Below are 19,052 nucleotides of genomic sequence, written 5' to 3'. Positions count from 1 at the left end.
ACCAGTTAGGTCCATGAGGTCACAACCTTCTTGGCCAATCCTGGCCTTCTGCAAAAAGTGTATATAAGTTGATGGAGTCAGAAAAATAAAGAAGCTTTCTATGTCTGACCTGCTGCTGCCTGCTGTCCTCTGTGTGGGTCCACACTCATGTCACAATAGGTGACCTCTCTGCGTCTGGACCACATCTGGTGACCCCTTCTGTGCGAGAATGGGCCCACACCAAGAAACCAGGCTAAACTAAGTCAATTCTGCATGTTGGTGTATTCCAAGCACCAGGGGAAACAAAACCAAAACCAGAAACAGGGAAGTGTGAAAATACACAGACGTACACAGCACCCTTAAAACTCATCAGAAGAGAGGATGGATTTACACCATTTCACAGCCATTAAAAGCAGACACACAAACACAAACAGCATAATGTGATGGTTCTTGAGGTAATAGGAATTATCCCACCAATCATTTTCACTTTCTCTTGTGCTCCTCAGCTGAGCAGCAGGTAAACAAAACACAGATGAAAATGACAAAAATCTCCTTGTGTGCTACTGTTTAAAAAAAAAAAAAAAAAACAAAAAAACAAAAAAAACACCAAACTATCAAAAAAAACTCCACAACCAACAAAAACATAGTATATATGTTTCAACTACACTCAAGATAAAAATTTACTCCAAAGTTCATTATGCCTGCCAGCTATAATTATTGAAAGAAATACACTCTCACTTAAACAACTGAGAGTCACGTCACTGAGGAGTCTATAATTCAAATTAAAATTCAAGCTACAAGCCTAAAATTAGACTAAACCAATGCTGAAAAAGAGCAGATAAGTCAACTGAATGTATTTTTGTACTGCAGATCAAAAGAGTAACTTTTAGTATTTCTTCCTTATGAAGTGAAATACCAACGTCTCCTGCACTGAATGACCAAAGCATTAAAAATGTTTCCTTATAATTAGAACAACCTGTTAAAAAAAAAAAAAAAAGCATTTTCACAAATTACATACCCACAATTAAGCATATAATTTTTATATGTAGGTTATTAATTTGCTGTCAACTCAGATTTCAGTGCAAATGATAAATTATTTAGAAGGCAAACTTTTTTTAAAAAGAACACAAGGTTTTAACAACTACTACAGGAGAAATTAACAGTTGAATTAAACCTGTATTAAAACTTCCACAGATGGTCACAAGAGCTTTCACAATCTATTAAAAGAGAGTAAGAAATTCCATTCTCTTAGATTATATTCTGCCCTCTAGCCTGACAGTAGAGCTGCTAGATTGCTACTTCAAATCAGTAATTGGGCTTTTTTTTTTGATCCCATGAAAATATTGGGGATTTCTATCCCAAATTCCTAAAAGTGAAACAGGCAGTCCATACCTGTCCACTTCAAATGGGCCAGAAATGTCATATCTGATGCAAGCATTGACCTTGCAATTTAAGTGGAAAAACAGCATTAAATATTACTTGATTACCACGTTCTAATACTATTTGATCCAGCACAGACTGGTAAACTCTTACCTTGTACAGCTTTACTAATACTTACTGATAAAAATCTGCCTCTTTTGCTGCTTCTTCACACCTTTTCAGTGTCTTGGTGTGTTGGTTCTGCAGAGACTGTAGGTCTGACATGGCCTTCATACACTGAATCTTCAGCCTTTCATAATCATGATTTGGTTTTGGACTAGGCCTGGCATGGAAAAAGAATATGAGGTCAAACATCAGGTACTAAAGTGAATAAAAAGCCTGGGAAATTATTATCCAATTAAAAAAACGCTATCACACAACTGTTGATATATTAAGTTATAATATGTGTTAATTTAAACACTGACCAGTTCCCAATAAGATGCAACCACTAATAAAAAGTCACTGACCTAAATTTATATTACTTTCATATTGTGATGTAACATCTGATAATGGGATGATTTTGTGTAATTGTCACTAATACACTACTGAACCTGCATGTCCCTCTCTTCTGAGCAGCAACACCAGCACAGGACAGAACTTCCATTGATACAAGAATGAGTCCATGACAGCACACTGGGCTTTCCTGTGCCACCACACTCAACTCTCAGTGACAAAGCCCAGACCTGCAGTGAGGGTAGGGCTGGGAAAGGCTGCCAAAGTCAGCTGGGTGTGCATGGAGACCTGGGCTAAACAAACCTTCTCATGGGCAGCAGTTGGAGGACCTTGCCTATAACTCCCCAGGAAAAACAGTTAGGCTGGAGAGAAAGACTTCCAATGGGATATCATGGAGAGAAAGACTTCCAATGGGATATCAAACACACATATCCGTGCTGGCAAAGTTTGACCAAGTCATTGTGCTGAATTACACACCTCTTTGTGTGATACCATATTCTTTATCTATCTACTACTCTAGATACTGTAGCTACTGTAAATAACAAGAAACCATGTCAGAATCTACCTCACATTTCACTAAGGTAATTATTTGAACAAAATTTGGGTTATTAGAAATCTCCAACACAATATAATCTTCAACAAGCATTTTTTCACTAAACTGAACAAAATAAAAGCCAAAATCAGTCAAAATATATTTTTACTCTAATTTCTTTTGGATGATTGGGAGAAGAATTTTCTAAAACAATCAACATGGTCAAGCAATTTACCAGCATAGATTATGTCTAGAATGTATGGTAGTTGTACATGATACATTTATTATTAGATCAGAATTATATTTGTATATCATGCTAGAAACTAAATTAGCAGCACTATGTCTTTTTCCTTTGTAGCATTACGCTTATAAAAGAGACTCTAAATTGACCCGTTTCTCCTCTGTACAGTCACAGGATTTTTGCTCCATTGAATTTTCAAGTTTCAAAATGAAGCTTCTGACATCTGTCCCTGTATCATCTCCTGGGTCTCCTATAACCCCACAGGAACAAGAAAAAAAACAAGCCAACTACCAAAAGAGAAAACTTATGCCTCCAAAAAGAAAACAACTGCTTTCTAATTTAACTCTGCTTGTTCTCATATCAGATTTGCTCCACTGCTGCACAGATGACTTCCTCCCTCAAACCTCAAACTCCCCCAAATGGCTTCTCTGGAAGCAGAGCCTGAAAAACAATCAGAATTTTCTTTGCTTCATACAAAAACCAGCAACACAGATTCTGGAACTGAAATTCAGCTGGCACTTAAATCAAAATGAAAATGGTTTTGTACTACTGCAGTGGTAAGGGTTGTTAAAAAAATAATAATAACCCAAAACTTAAAGAAAGAAATGCCAGCCACATCTGGTTCACAGATTTTCTGGGGGTGTGTCTATGATATAAGGTACTTTTTGGCAACTCAGTTACATCTGGGTTGCTGAATAGTGAGGCCTTGAATTGTAATTCTTCCTTTTCTCTTTTCTCTAGAGAAGTGCTTCTGGGGAGAAAAAAAAACAACAACTCCTTCCTTGATTAATAAACTTTACTAACAATTAAAAAACCAAAATCATGTAAAGTAAACAAATATTTTTATATTCATTCTTGAGGGGTATCAAAAGTCGTATGTTATTCACACAGTACAACAGACACCACCACAACTAGTGGAGAGTTATTCTTTTAAAATACAGACATAGTTAGCATAAGTTAAACTCGATTTGAAATGTTCACACCCTTGACAGAATCACTAAAAGCCAAGTTATTGATTTAAATTAGACCTTAGGGTGAAATTATTGAAAGTAGATACCATCTGTCCACCAGAGTCTTAAATGACAGCATTAATTGGAGTACGGTTTAACTCTCAGTTGTAACATTAAGCTTACTGAGACCTATTAACAGATGTTCATATTAAACTATTAGGCCAGTCTGAAAGCAAGTTCTACAAGTCCAACATCCATCATGTGTGTTTCATAGATTGCTGAAGTAACATTGACATTATTAAAACAAACAAACAAACAAAACCGACCAATCAAACCCCAGACCAACATTAAAAAACCCAACAAACCACCTATAAACATATGGAGACTATGTACATGTCAGCCAACCTACACAATGAGGACGGACCAACAGTGCCACAAATAACATTCTGCATTCTACCTCATCTACATGAAATAAAAACCACATGGATACCCAAGGCCATATGTTCCACATGGCTGTTCCAAAGCTTTATGTCTCAGCAAGAAAAACAGGAATAAGAGAAGAAGGAATATTGGTCAGAAGTCAAAAATCAAAACTGCTGCAAGACAGCAATCCATTCGATTGCCTGCAGTGACTGACTCTCATTTAAGCAAGACCACCACAGTTTTATGCTAAAATATCCCAGAAAATACAAAAAATTATCATTTCAATAAAGGAGAAGTATCAGTTACTACTTTGCAAGCACTTGTTCAAACAGTAACAAAATTTAAAATGTTTCAAAGGCCCAACTGTTTTTCAGATATTTGTATAAGAACTTCAAAAATCCTTCATGCTATAGTGGAATTACCCTGGCCATAAAACAAGGCCACAGCGAGACTGACATTTACATGTATCTGATGCTCACATAAAAGGTAATGCCAACCACAGGTCCAATTTTTTAGGCAATCCTACCTAACAACTTCCATGGAGTTATCACTTACTATTGTAATTGTAATAATAATTATAGATTACACATAAAACAGTCTCTTATGAAAAACAGTTTTCAGGGGGTTTATTTGTGTTTTGGTTCTCTTCTACTATTATTATTATTATGTGAGTAATAATACCAGGTTTAAGTCTATAAAGAGCAACTTGAGCATGCTGAATTATTTGGTCGAATCTTTGCCTAATCTCCAGCACACACACAGTCACTGTCAATCCACAGGAACAGCATGAGCAATCCTACCCCTGTCCAGCAGGATGGCACATGCTGATCTGACTCAGCACATCACAATCCACTGCTGAGGCTCCTCTGCCACTGCTCTAGACTTAGTCAACATTTGCTTTGGAAAACAGCTCTCTGTTTCGCAACCTCCTCACAGCCAGCGCAGCCCAGGCTGCAAATGTGCTGTGAGCTGTTGTGAAGCATCCAAGGTGAGCTCTGCCTCTGCACCACCTGTGTTGGGTACAGCCACAGTCACACCAGCACCCCACACAGCCAGGAAAATAAAGCCAGGGTAGTAAAAGTCACCATCCACATCAGAATCTCTCAGCTTTCACACTTCAGTATTAACACTTTACCATGTCTGTGCTTTCACTCCTGGAAGGATAAAGATTAGAGTTTTATAAGAGGAAAGAATTCAAAAAAATAAAACAAATACCAGTGAGATTTCAAAAACCATAAATGTGTATGCAGATGGGAACAGGAGTTGCTTTTACACTGAAGGAAAAGAACGTCAACTAATAATTTTCATTCATTTCCCACTCTTCAAGTATTTGATTGTTTGGAAGCCAGCATTCTCCATCTAATACATACTGTCCAGGGACTGCCCAAATACAAGGTTTATTTTGATGAGTTGTTCCTGAAGCTGTAAACATTTATATTTTATACAACATACAAATCCTACACTGAAAGCAAAGGATTGATTTGACAAAGAGAAAACTAGGACAGTCTAGAGGACAGCTCATCAGAACTTTATTAATAGCATCCTGGATTATGCAGAAGATTATTGTGAGCTATAAAATCCTCTATGCCTAAGCTCTAGTAACTTCAAAGAAGAAATCCTTCTATTTAACTAAGCAACTGGAAGTTGAGCAAAAGATGTTGACATTTGACAATCTTTTTCTTCCCCCATCCCCACAATGCTTTGAGACGGTTACATAGCACATGATGCTCTTAAAGGAGCCTTCAGAACTCCAAGAGGGAGAAGGGGGTATTAAGATGAGAAGCTACTGAGTTTATAGAACCTCCAGATTCTTTCAATGCCAGTTCACTGGTTCAAATCTTAACCTTCTCATACAGACAAGAAGTTTAATTAACCACCTGACCACACACAGACACAGCTGATGAAATAACAAACAACAAAACATTGAAGTTCAGGAAAGATACACATGATGGCAACACCTCCCAGAAAATCTGTCCTTTGCTCTTATTTCAGATTCTGTGACAAACAATTTTTTTACAAGGTCCTATATATGTACAGGCAAAAAGTGCTCAGTGTACCCAGACATATTTAAACATTATCAGATCTTTAACCCTTCAAAATAAACGAATTCTATTGCCTATCCAATAAAACCCTTATTTACAGTTAACTCATACTTGGAGTACTGTCTTCCTCGTCAGCCCCAAATTAGAATGAGCTAGACAAGCTCTGCTGGCTATTAAATGACTTAAAAAGTAGGTTCAGTGGAGGAGAATTCCTTATTCTGAACATATTTCTGCTACAAGTCCCCCAGTGTATGTATACCAGAAAGCTGATCTTCTAAAAAACACTTACTCCACTCAGCAGAAATCCAAACCTCTGTCTCCTTGCAGAAAGCACAGGAATAGCTGAGATTTTTTTCCTCTCCTCATTTCTGTTCTCCAGCCAAGTATTCAGAGCTATTTCCCTTTCTTCTCTCTTGTTTTCAAAACACCAAATACTTCATCCACTGTCTTCTTTCTCTTCCCACAACAAAGCCCATGAAGCCTAAGCAACTTGTTTGCTTTTTTTTCTCAACACAGAGATGAAACTTTCTCCCCTCAGCCCCACAGAAAAACTGCTGGACAAAGTGGGAATAGGCACTCAACAGGAAGCTCTGAAACATGGATGTGGCCACTTCAGCAGGATGCAAGTAGGTTACAAGTAACATTTATACACTGCAAGCTCCTTAATGCTTTCCAGGCAAGACACTTGAAAACATTGCTGAAGACTAAATGAAAATGCTGCATTTCTTTGTGTTTACCTGCAGTCATCGAAGGTTGACCCAGGAGATGAAAGTGCAAGTTGCTTGCGCAGCTCATCCCTCTCTCGAGTGACCTGACGGAGCTGATACAAAATAGTCTCCAGCTTCTCACTCATTTGTCTCGTGTCTATCACAGGAGGTGGAGATGATGCTTTACCAGTCGTACCTGACAAAGAGAAAAATACTTGGTGATGAGCAAATGCCTCAAAAGAACAATACAACTTCACTAAAGAAGTAACACTAATAAATTTTTTTAAAAATCCTGTATTTCCATCTGCAGAATTCTGTTCAAAAATGAAGCAATTCATGTAAGTTTACATCAGTGAGTTGAAAGCAGAAGAACTCCAGTCAGATCCCATGCTAGCAGAAAGGCTCTGTGTTGCAAGTTCAGTTTGCAGGGGTAGGTTCCTTGCTTACTAGGGAACTTAAAAGCAGCTTAAAAGGCAAGGCAAGTTAGCAGTAACAATTGCAAAGACCTCAGAAACTCACATACTGACAGAAGTCATGGGTAAAAAAAGATTTAAAATGAAGAACAATGCCCATGCTTAAAAAAACAACCAAAAAACGAGTAAAATTCACCTACATCAACTTATTCCAGTGTTAGCAAAAAGCTGCTACAGCACAGGGACTCTTTTCCTTTTTCTAGCAGCACAGAAATATCATTCTGCCATGGGCTACAGACAACATTTACTTTTAATGCAATTCTATGCCACCACATGTCACAATTTTTCAGTCTAGTATGTGAAGTTAAGGATTTCACTTACCAATAAATCATGAAAACTGGGCTTCATTTTTAACAACATTGGCACATTACAATCACTGCAACTGGACTAGACATCAAATTTCCTCTAAGGGGCAGTCATACATTAAAATGTTTCATGGGACTTCTTAATTCTCAGCTTTCCTAAGACCAGAGCTGAACAATGATGGCTACTGTCCTCTCAAACAACTGTGACAGCACAACCACGTCTCCTTCCCAAGAGAAGGGAGTCTGGTGTATCACTTCCTAACAACTGCTGACAACTAATTCAACTCTAATTTTAGTTCTGTTCATCTAAAATTAAGTTGTCAATGTAGTTTTGCTCATGACTCTCAGACACATGGGAGCAGACTCAAAGATACAGGGCACAGATGGGAAAGTTAAAGGCTTAAACATGCACAGGTGATTATTTTTTATCCAAAAGAGAAAATTTAGAAATAGTTTGCAAAATTATTCAAACAAGTTGCTGACACATGTATTAACTTGTTAGGATGTACCTTAAGGTATATTAGGCATTTGGGAAAAAAGACACAAACTCTCATCCATCCCTCTGAATGATTCCCAACGGAGGCTGCTTTTCCTACTACTTTTGTTTCACTCTTGCATCCAGACAAAGCCCCTTCATCCATGAGGACTAAGGATTTCACACTTCCAAAATGGAGGTATCCTTTCTTTTAGATGAGCAATATTCTACACATTTTTATGGCAAGAAACCAGTAAAAATACACATATGTAGGGGATATAGAGAATAAATGGAGGAAATAACTAAACAGACACAAAAAGTCAGAATGTATGTGTTAATCTGAAAGAGTTTGCACACATCAATGAAAAAGGAATTTCATAAACAAAGTAAAAGGTAAAGGCAGACAAATCAAACTCAGGTACTAAGAAGCTGCATGGTCTTTGATAAATTCAGTGGCAACCTGCACATCATCTCACTTGAGCTGACACATCAGAGGATGTGTAACATGGAAAAAAAAATCCCTTTCTCATCCTTACAGAGAGGTTCAAAAGCTTATGTCATCCTGGGGCTGCTTGCAAGGCAAACAGATGAACAGGATGCAGGAGGTCAGGGGGAAGGAGGAAATGAATCAGGAAGGCTGCTGTGGTTCCCAGGGAGGAAAGGGCACCGGATGCACAAAGTCCATCAGTGCTGTCAGTGCTGACCCTGCAGCAGCCCCATGGTCAATGTCTGCTGCACAAGACCTAGCCTGGCACCCAACGCCTGCCCTGGGGATCTTTAGGCACAGTAAAAGCAGGCCAGAGATCTACCTCTGCTCCTCAGCCTCCCCTGACAGCTTTAACAGCATCCAAGTGACAATCTTCTTCAGGCAAGAACATTTGTGCACAGTCCCAAAACCGTGCCAAGAAAGAAAAGTCAGCTTAAAATAAAGATGGGCTAATTAGCCTTGGGAAAGAAGCTTTTTTTCACTATTGTGAAACCATTTGTCTTAGTACCAAAAGGGGTTATTTTTCATTAACTTGTCAATTTTTACAAGTATATCAGCACATACTTTCATCTCTAATGCAGTGATATTTTTGACACATAATAGCAGCCACGAGATGGACACCTGTTAAGTGCTGTAAACACACAGATCAAGATAATCCAGTTCTTCCCACTCCTATCCTTAGAAGACTCAAAATTTGCCTCTGCTTGATTTCCTAACAGGTTTCCATTTTCAATAGTTGTACAAAAGGTCTTATAAAGAGTAAATCAGATTTCTGAATGCTTAAAAATAAGCAAACACATTCAGTAAAATCCTTTTTCACCAGAAAAAATCCAGTCTTGGTTTCTTTTAAAGGTGCTTTTATAGCTGAATGCTAAAATCCTTTTATTTCATCTGACATCTTGATGCAGCAGAAGGAAAGTGACCTGTGCTTCCAGCTTCATATTCTTTTTCCATCTGACTGCAAATTTTACACAAAAGTACTTCCTTTTTGTACTTCAACCAGTCAAACGGATCTTAAAATGCACGAGCCTGAAGGCTAAATCTCCATTATCCAAATTATGGCACCTTTCAGTAACTAACCTTCTTTCTCAAGACAACCTGGGTTTCTAAAAAGGCATTTCCTTCATGTCCTGCCAAGTGTAGCTCATTCATGTGCTTTGATAAGCCTCACAACCCATTTCTGATATGAGCTGTTTCCTGTCATAGCCCAAATGCTGGGCTCCACAGAAACCATGAAAATCCATTAGTATGGCATATACTGAATTTAATTATTGATGATTATATCAACAATATATCAACAATCAACAATGACTGAGGAGATAATATGTCCACACAGAAACTACTGCTAAAGAAGTTAACTTCATATGTGGGGAAGGGGTAGCATAGATTTTTAAGAGTTGCAGAACATCTTAACAGAAACAGGGCTGGAAAATTTACTAACCTGACCAAAATGTACCATCATGGCAAATAAATGTAATGCTGAGATAAGTAAATGGGTACCGATGCACACAGCCAATTTTAAGAAATATCATTAACATATTTTGAGTTCTAATAAACTCCTTGGTCTTTGACAAATACACTTGTATGACAGATTCAGCTAATACAGAAGGCAATCTGTCACAAGCTAACAGAATGCCTTAATTTTACAATGATTTTTCCTAAACTCATAAATTTGTGCTTCTTCCTGCTTGAAAACAAACAGGAGACCACTTATTGTGCAGCCAAGCCTTTTCCATTGTTTTCTTTCATTAAAAAGAAAATCATCAGAGATATTCAGGATATTATTTCTTTATGGCCTTGTAAATCATGACAGATGTATTGCAAAGCATGATCAACAGGGTTTCTCCCCAAGCTAGGGGAGTGAAGTTGAGAGTAAAGACTTCTGCCTGATGTAGGAAAATGCATTCTAAAATATTTACTTTCTTTCAATAATTTACAAACACTGGAAGGGAAGGTTACATTCTGAATTACATTCTAGTTCTCATTTAGATACATTTCTTCAGATGTATCTTTTGAAGTGATCATGAAACAGCAGAGAGTGCAGAATGGTCTTGCATGAAGGTAAAATAAAACATTAGGAAAAACAAGCAGCAGTTCTATGAGGAAAGAAAAATGAAAGGTAGAATAATGAACTGCAGCAACACTTTCATCTGATGAGCAGAAAACCTAACAGATTATGAAAGCAGTGACAATCATTTAACATGCAAGGACAAAAGTATAGGTAGCATTTCAGTATATTGTTTTAATTCAGAATATAAAAACCTAAACTAAATCAGCAGCATCTAAAATAGAATTTCAACTTCAGTAAGTTTAAGACTATAGAAAGCACTGAACAGTAGTTCTAGAAAGGCCAACATGAAAAAAAAAAAAAAAATCTACAACCTAATAGTGAAAAATAGCACAGGAGATGGAGGGCAGCAGGGGAAAGGCAGATGCATCAATTTAGGAAGTCCTTGCAGAACTTTGCTGAGCTGAAATACAACTGAGAGTAAAATCTGTTACCATGACCAAGGCACGTACAGCTGAATCATCTGGGTTTGAATTTACAGGAGCTCCCTGGCTCAAACACTACCTTTGCCAGGCTTAAAACTGTGTACTGAAAATATAACCCACATTGAATTGTCCACACTGAACCCAAAGGGGACAGTGACTGTGGTCACCAGCTGCACACCAGCCAAGGGGATGAGACTCCTGTACACTCCATCCTTCACATCTTCCCCTGTAGGAGTTGTGAGCACTGACTCGCCACACCAACTTCACAGCTCCAAAAGAAAACCTCTGTCACCAAAAGCATTTCCTAAATGCACAGACTGATAAAGTGTCTCAAGGAGCAGTGAACGACACCAGGGCTCCAGAGGTGTTGTCTGGAGGGCAGGAGATGGATGTTCACATACACTGTTTCCATTCAAATCATTACAGACCAACCAAATCTTCAGAAATTCCTACACGGAGCTGCCAAATGTTAACAAGATACTATAACAAGCAAAATATCATGAAGTGGTCAGCTTTTAATTAGTGGTTCTCTCACCACAAAACCCCCATTGTCCCTTCTTCAAGACTGCATCAGTATAAATGAGGAAAGTTAACTATTTTATTGTTATGTGGCTTTGTTTTGATGATGTCCATGGAGTAAACTCAACTACCTTTGACGAGAAAGAAGTTCAGGGAACCCTGTGCATGACTAATGTCAAACTGCAGCTGCCTGAAAATGGACAGCAATAACACACTAAAGCTATTCAGAATGCTTATTACTTAAGAGGACATGTTTATTAACAAGCACACTGAAAGTCACCTAGAGATTAAGGATCAATCCTAGAGACAGTTACATGTTTGCAAACAGTAAAATCAGAGAGCAAAGTTTAGTTTAGGAAAGTGTGTGGAAGAGTGTTTATTTCCAAGTTAAAAGTCTTGTTTCCAGCAAACTAAATGGGTAATTTACTACATAGAAAATAAATCTAGATGAGGAGTTTTAATTCAATCATTGAGACCAAATTTTACAGGAAAACAACTTCTGAAGAGAAAGAGTGATTGCTGAGGAGGCAGAACATAGAAGGCAATTATTGCTGTAGAGAAAAGAACTATGATGTGGGGTACTGGTAGTGTTCTAAATACCTCTCCTTATTCATTCATGGAGTTCCATCAAGTGTAATATTGTCACTTTTTCCTTCGTGTTAACTGTTGAGGTGTCTTTAGCAAATATAAACTTTGTGTCAGAAAAAAAAAAAAAAAAACAAAAACAAAAAAAACCCCTGAGAAATACAATGAGAGACTACTACAGGCTGTCAGAGAAAATAAATAACTCTTTCAGACAAGAATAGTGTTTATTTTTGACTGGAAGAACATCATAAGCCACACCTGCAATTCACACTTACTGTGAATAGTGAAAACAATTACTTTGTTACATCCAGTTGTAGAAAGCATGAAGCAATAAACTGAAATCACAACATGAAAGGACGCTTGTCAAAATGGCCAACATGAAAATGAGGAGTGAAAGACTAGCATTGTTGGGAAGGAATCTGATGGGAGGGTGGGAATGTTTGCTGTGGAGTAAGAATTAAGGCTCTCAGTTCAAGCAACTTAAAATGCAATTAGTGAAAAACTATCTGTAAATAGCCTGTCAGGCTGATCAGCTAAAAAAGTGTCAAGCAAGGAAATACTGTCAGTTGAAGCCAAAATTGGACAACTTGGTGGAGACAGATCTATGACAACTTGATGGCTGCAAGGAAAGGCATAAAACTGTGGAGTCCATGGTGGTGCTCATTACAGATTGCTTTCCATGGCATGGGGCTTCAAACTAGATTATCTCTAATGTCCCTTCCAACACAAAGCACTCTACAGTTCTGTGTAAACTCCCACAGCAAAATGGAGCACAATGATATGAACAGAGAAGAGTAAAAAAACCCACTTTTGATGAAAAAGAACCATTTGCAAAGAACTGAACAGCTGGAAAATAATAGTCTGTTAAAAGAGAAAGGTGCTAATATGCAACGTGGAATGAAGAGGCGACAAGATTGACAGCTGTAATCAAAACAATGCAAAGAGGAAAGAACAAATTCATACATGTGAAAAGATGGAAGATCTTTTCCATTCCAAAATTCTACTAATTAGGAACTCAGTATACTTTAAAAGAATTGAAGACTAAGCAATGTCTTTCTGTTAAAAACTCATCATAAAAACCATTATGGAGGATCTTATCAGTCACAGCCTGTTGCCGGCATGCAAACTGCTGTGTTGCATTAAAAAACACTTCCTAAAATCAAACCAGAACATCTGTGCATTGAGGAGGGGAGGAAAAAACATTTTTAAAGCACTAAAGAAGAACTCTGAAGCTTCATTATGGTACTAGGATAGGTAAAAAAATGGCTTGATTCTAGAAACCATAATCCTGTAATGGCATCAAATGTCAAATTATCAAGTGCACTATACAAACTGACAAGTTTAAAAAATAATTTTTGAAAAAGGAATCTTGATTCTGTGTTTATTCCTCTCTGTTATCATAACTGGTCAAGGGGGAGACCTGCCAGGGACTGTCACATACAGCTGTGTTACTGGTTTCTATCCAATTCACTGTTGTTCTGTGCTTGGCACCACAGGCACTGGATGCCCATAAATAATTGTTCTGATATCAGAGACACAGGACTGTAGCTCCGTTCAGAGAGTTGGCTGGGCACAGGGAGTGGGCAGATGAAGGATGCTTTTATTTACACACAAAAATCTTTGTCATTGGCCAAGAGAAAAGAAATAAAGAAGAAGACTATGAGAATTTAATGAGGATTTGTTCCTTTGAGGGGACAAAACTGGGGCTGACAGACAGTGGTGGTATTACACCATTACAGCAGATTATATTGTACCTCTTTCGGAATATCTGCTCTCCATATCATTAAAACTAGCTATTTTACATGCACAGCATGAATTTTATTAATAAATCAGAAAGAAATAGAGGCAAGCAAAAGAGAAAAAAAAATATTGCCATCTAAATTATTTTTTGAACAATGAGGAAAACACACAAGAAAAACCTGCTGTCACTCTGCATTTTTATTTACATACAGATACAAATGAATAAAAAGGCAGAGTTTCCTCTCCAAGGCTGCTAACCTGGTGTTACACAAGTGGGGGGAAACTGGCTTCCAGTCAACTGCTTATGCTACCACATGTACATGAGGATGGAAATTCATCCTTCTTGCATCCCTCATGCTCTGCAAGCCCCACAGAGGCAGGGAAAGAGAAAAAAAGGCTTGGATGACAACACAGTACTCGGAATAGACTAGCCCTAAGCTCATCTCTGAGTCACATTATGCAAATTGCATCACTCCTTACTCTGCTCTTATATTGACATTACTGAAGACTGAGAGAACTCCAGAATATCCATTTGTTCCACATTCAGAAGCTGCTGGAAAACTGTTCATTCATCTATGCTGTTGCTCTCCATGTTTGTTGCACTCTTGGCTTTCAATGACAGAATCAGAACTGGAAATACACCTAAGGCTTGGGAACATCATGGGTTTATAGAGTGATCAAATGATGCTGTCTTATCTTTCTCTCTTCCTTTCAAAATCCCAAGACTGTGCTTTATTTATTGGACTCAGACTGAGCCCACGTTCTCTCAGAACTATTTTTAACAACAATCTTAGTTCCATTTAAAATTAGTTCTTAGACCAGAGTCTTTTTCTGGAAAATAAGCCCATTGTTATATACCTTAGCTTCATAAATCAACTCAAACCCAAGACAGCTGTAAAATGTATAGCAGCATCTCCATTTCACAACTTCCTGACTTACTTGGAAGTATTTCAGAAAAAGATTATTTAATTAAAAATGCTGGCAGCAGAAACCATCTCCAACAATAGCTGGGGTAATTAAGGTTTGGGAAGAAGAAACACATGGACATACAAGTGTCTAGTTATATTTATGAACTATGGAGTCTAAAGACTACATATGAAAGATGGTATTATCTCTCCTAATTAGATGATGCAAAGCTTAACTATCTGAAGATTTATCTGGGAATAATTACCCAAAACCTTTTGCATTTCCTCTAAAGAGTCAAATGTGCCAATCTGTTTCTGAGCTACTCAACAAACAGAATCAATGCATTAATTGTGAACCAGTGTTTTGAACACAGCTATAATAAAACAGATCCCTTATCTTTCCTGTGAGAACTGTCTAAAATGAGGGGGGAACTAAAAATACTCCTTTATATACATGTGTATGCACATATCAACATTACACTGAACATATCCAAAAGTTTGCATTGTCTCCCAACCATAACATATTTACCTTTTGTCACTGAAGCATTAATTTCATAGGTTAAACACATCATTTCTACTGCACAGAATTACCCTTGTGAAAATTATTTTGGTGAGATGGGACAGAGTGGGGGGAAGATGCATGTGAAATTCCTCAAATGCCACAGCACCTCAGTATTTGTTAAGATTCCATTCAAACAACTCATATGAAGCCTTAGGGGAGCTGGCATGCAGGCAGATTTAGTTATGATGGTTTGTCATTCAATAAATCAGTCAGTATTAAAATAATCTTAGAGGTGACTTGGAAAGATGCCTATTCATATATATCAGTTATTAAGTTATATATATCAGTTATAATTTTCTATTGATATTGGATTACAAAAAATATTGTCTCCTATAGAACAAGACACGAGGGTGAGAAAACAGTTGGAGCAAAAATCAGACTCATTAATAACAAGTCTATAATCACACTGCAAAATAAACATGTCAGCTTCAAACAAAGAATTCCCCCGGGTGTTAATCTCTTAAATATTAAATACCAAGCTCACATTAATAATTTGAATAAAACAAAATTATGGCAAATAGTAGATCACAATTTTTGTTTAATAGCAGGGCATTTAATTTTCAAGTCATAAAATAACTTTGATCACTGCAAACTCCAAAGACATAAATCAATTCTGAGGACAGCCTCTTATGTCAAGTGCACAGATCCAAATTCAGTATGAACTTCAGGATCTTAAAATACAAACAAAATATAGTTTGTGGGAAGGAACAGGAAAAAAATTAAACAAAGTTAAGATTTAAGTGTGCCAAACCTTTTTAAAATGAGGAACATGGAACTAGACAGGACCACCTGCATTTCTCCCATCTCAGCCATCGCTTCATCCAACTGTCCCACAAACTTACTGAATTTCATTTTAGAATAACAACCTTTTTAGAAGGTGCCTTTCTGAGTCTAGTTGTCCTAGAAAGAAAAAAGTTCCTAAATTTTTATTTCCAGTCCCCAGTTTATTCACAGCAAATTAAATCTACCCTTCCTTCAGGGAGAGCACACAAGTGTGGTCTTGATTAAAATCAAACTAACGTGTCACAGCTTCCAGTACTTTCAGTAAATAGTTCATTCAGGCCTAAAATCTTGTTGCTGCTTGCTGGAGTTAAAAGTTCAACTCAGTGACTGCAACAGATGTCTACCCACATCCTTAAAAAGACAACTGACTTGCCTGGTGCTGTCAGGGAAGTCTACAGATGCCTGACACTGGAACTTTAAATATGCAAGAGGCTGCATTCCCTATCCAGGGCAAATGACTTTTACACGGATTTCACAATAGAAGGTATTTGTAAAAGTAAAGGTGAGGAAAACTGACAGATAATAGAGCTGCTCCAAGATCATCTTGTGGATAAAACACCTCTAACAATGTTTCTTATACTCCATTTTTTTTTCTGAGTATTTTGTCTTTCTCAACAATTTTAAAAACTGAGAAAATGAAGCAATTAATTGACCAAAGGAAAAAAAAAAAAGCTAAAGCTTGCAGCCTCTGTTAAAGGTTTAGAAGACTATGGCCTTAGCTCACATTATTTGTAACTTCTATGATGCTTTTGACTCTGACCATAATTTTCACATCTACATAAATATATACATACACACATACACATGCTTATATATATATTTTCATATGCCCAGACTTGTGCAAACACAATGTTGCCATTTTTAACATCATTTTACTAAGTAACACAGGGCATAGTTACATCATTTAATATATCCAAATGTAACAGATTTCAGATGCAGTAACTGCAGCCAGCCATGAAAAAGCTCAGCTTGCTCTGCACAAAAGTACACTTGTTCATGTTGAAGATAATTTGTTACATCTTACAATCCAACTTCTTTGATTTTACCACCAGGATCCCTCTATCCTTCCCAGAGGCAATCTTAAAAACTTGTTCTCCCAGTTCCCAAAAGACACGCTCATCAAGTTCTTCTATTAATACTTGACTCACCAATGCTGCTCAGAGAACTGCTGCTTTCAGAGTCAGAAGGCATTATGGACAGCACGCTGTAAGTAGACCCTAGAATCAGGAAAATAAAAACAGTATTACTTTTTCTTGCCCTTCCCCTCTCTCCAAACAAAGCTATGATTCATTTTCTCGATATTGTAGATGCCAAATAAATTGACTAAAATTACTAAAATTATTCAAATTACTAAATTAGAGAGAACACACGTCACTGCAACATCACAATCCAACAGGCAAAGTATAATTTGTAAATGAACATTGCACTGGGCACTGTGCAGAAAACCATTTTGGATAACATGGTAAAAATGAGTTCAGCAAAATATTAAATACATTGGTTATTTCAGACAGACTGAAAATACAGAGCTTCACATCTATAATAAGAAGATTAGGAGTGATAGTTGTGACAATAGTGGCAATCTATTTTGGTTTCTCATGTCTTCATATGTACCAACTTCTAATTCATTGTGCAACTAATTCCTATTCTTATCCTCCAACTTCATTCAGACTTAAACATTTCATTTAATTTGTAAATAAAATTTGCTTATATCCATTTGCAACTTTCAGTATCTGGTCTTAAAAGCAAGGACCCACAAACAGCAAGTTTTCTCATGTATTAATAGCTCAATGGACAGTGAAGCCTTTCATTTTAGCTATTTTAGAAGCATGCTAGATTTTATTTACCAGGAGAACTAGAAGGACAGGTCCTACTTCAAAACATTAACCAACCAGCTCCATCATCCCTCACAGACAGGATAAACACACCATGGCAAAGACAGGCAATGATTATGTACAAAAGCCATTAGAAATCTGGTCTATTTTCAGCACTCCCCAGGATGCAAGGGCTGTGCTCACAACAGCCAAGCTCTAAGAGGTTCAATATTTTCCCTCCTCCTTATATTCCAACATTTCTTTCTTCTAGTTTCTTTGAAATTAAGAAATAAAAGCTGAGAAGAAGCAGCAGTCACTGCACAGGATAGACTGCAGGAAGGATAGGCCAGAAAATAAGAAAGAAATGTAGTTTTTTGTTCATCTCCTCTGGTTCTTACTGGAGAAAAGCGTGACACCTCTAACTACTATGGTGTTAGATGAATGAAAGGCAAGATGGGATAAATAATTCTACTAACACCAGTAATAACAGAAAAATCAATAAAAATAAAAAAGTGAAAAGAAGCAAGAATAACTGCATCTTGAAGTAGAGTGTTTTATATGACAAATCTCTATGAGAAATTATTTTAAATACATTGGTTACAAATTATTCAGTTGTAGGGGATGTAATTTTTTTTGTTTTGTTCAGATTTTTAAACAAAACATACACTGAGTATGTCACTGCACACTGTCTGGCTTCAGAAAAAATCTGCTGCACATTTTTGCTTCTATTTCAGACATTTTCAAATAATAATAATTTAAGCTGTATTCCTATTTAATTGAAACTTATTCAAAGCAAAATAATTTCCATATTAGTTATATTTAACCTCCTTCCATATTCTAAACTGCAGTATTTCTCACAGTTGGGACCTAGACTGATTAGAATCATAAGGAAAGTTGAAAAAAAAAATCAATATATTAAACAGAGTAGGACATCTTTATGACAGACAATGTATACTGAGGTTGTATCAAAACTGTGTGGGACTCAGGCACAACAAAATCTTGTGCCAGGAAGTGACACTTAATTAGGCTCAGCACTCTAAGGCAAAATCACCCAGTTCCTCTAAAAGATTATAGAGGAGTTCCACACCTAAAGAAACTTGCAGTAATTGTTAGCTGCTTTTGCTTTTAAGAGTGAAGAAATAAAAGACTCAAAACCTCATCATCTAAA

The 19,052-nt window shown here is 37.1% G+C and overlaps 1 protein-coding gene across 2 annotated transcripts in view; it reads right to left on the bottom strand.

Annotated features, from left to right (window-relative positions):
• The window catches only part of DLG5 (discs large MAGUK scaffold protein 5), a gene marked incomplete at its 5' end in the record, with an annotated part of 95,636 nt that overhangs the window by 42,560 nt on the left and 34,024 nt on the right, over positions 1-19,052 (bottom strand). For both annotated transcript variants that reach the window (XM_083866866.1, XM_083866867.1), the window contains 3 exons: positions 1,538-1,681; positions 6,777-6,942; positions 17,222-17,290. In XM_083866866.1, coding sequence (XP_083722992.1) covers positions 1,538-1,681; positions 6,777-6,942; positions 17,222-17,290 — 379 coding nt within the window. The remainder of the gene's footprint in view (positions 1-1,537; positions 1,682-6,776; positions 6,943-17,221; positions 17,291-19,052) is intronic.

This window comes from Zosterops lateralis (assembly GCF_965231275.1).
Source record: "Zosterops lateralis genome assembly, chromosome: 8".
NCBI lineage: Eukaryota > Metazoa > Chordata > Aves > Passeriformes > Zosteropidae > Zosterops > Zosterops lateralis.
This window is presented reverse-complemented; position numbering and strand designations above follow the sequence as displayed.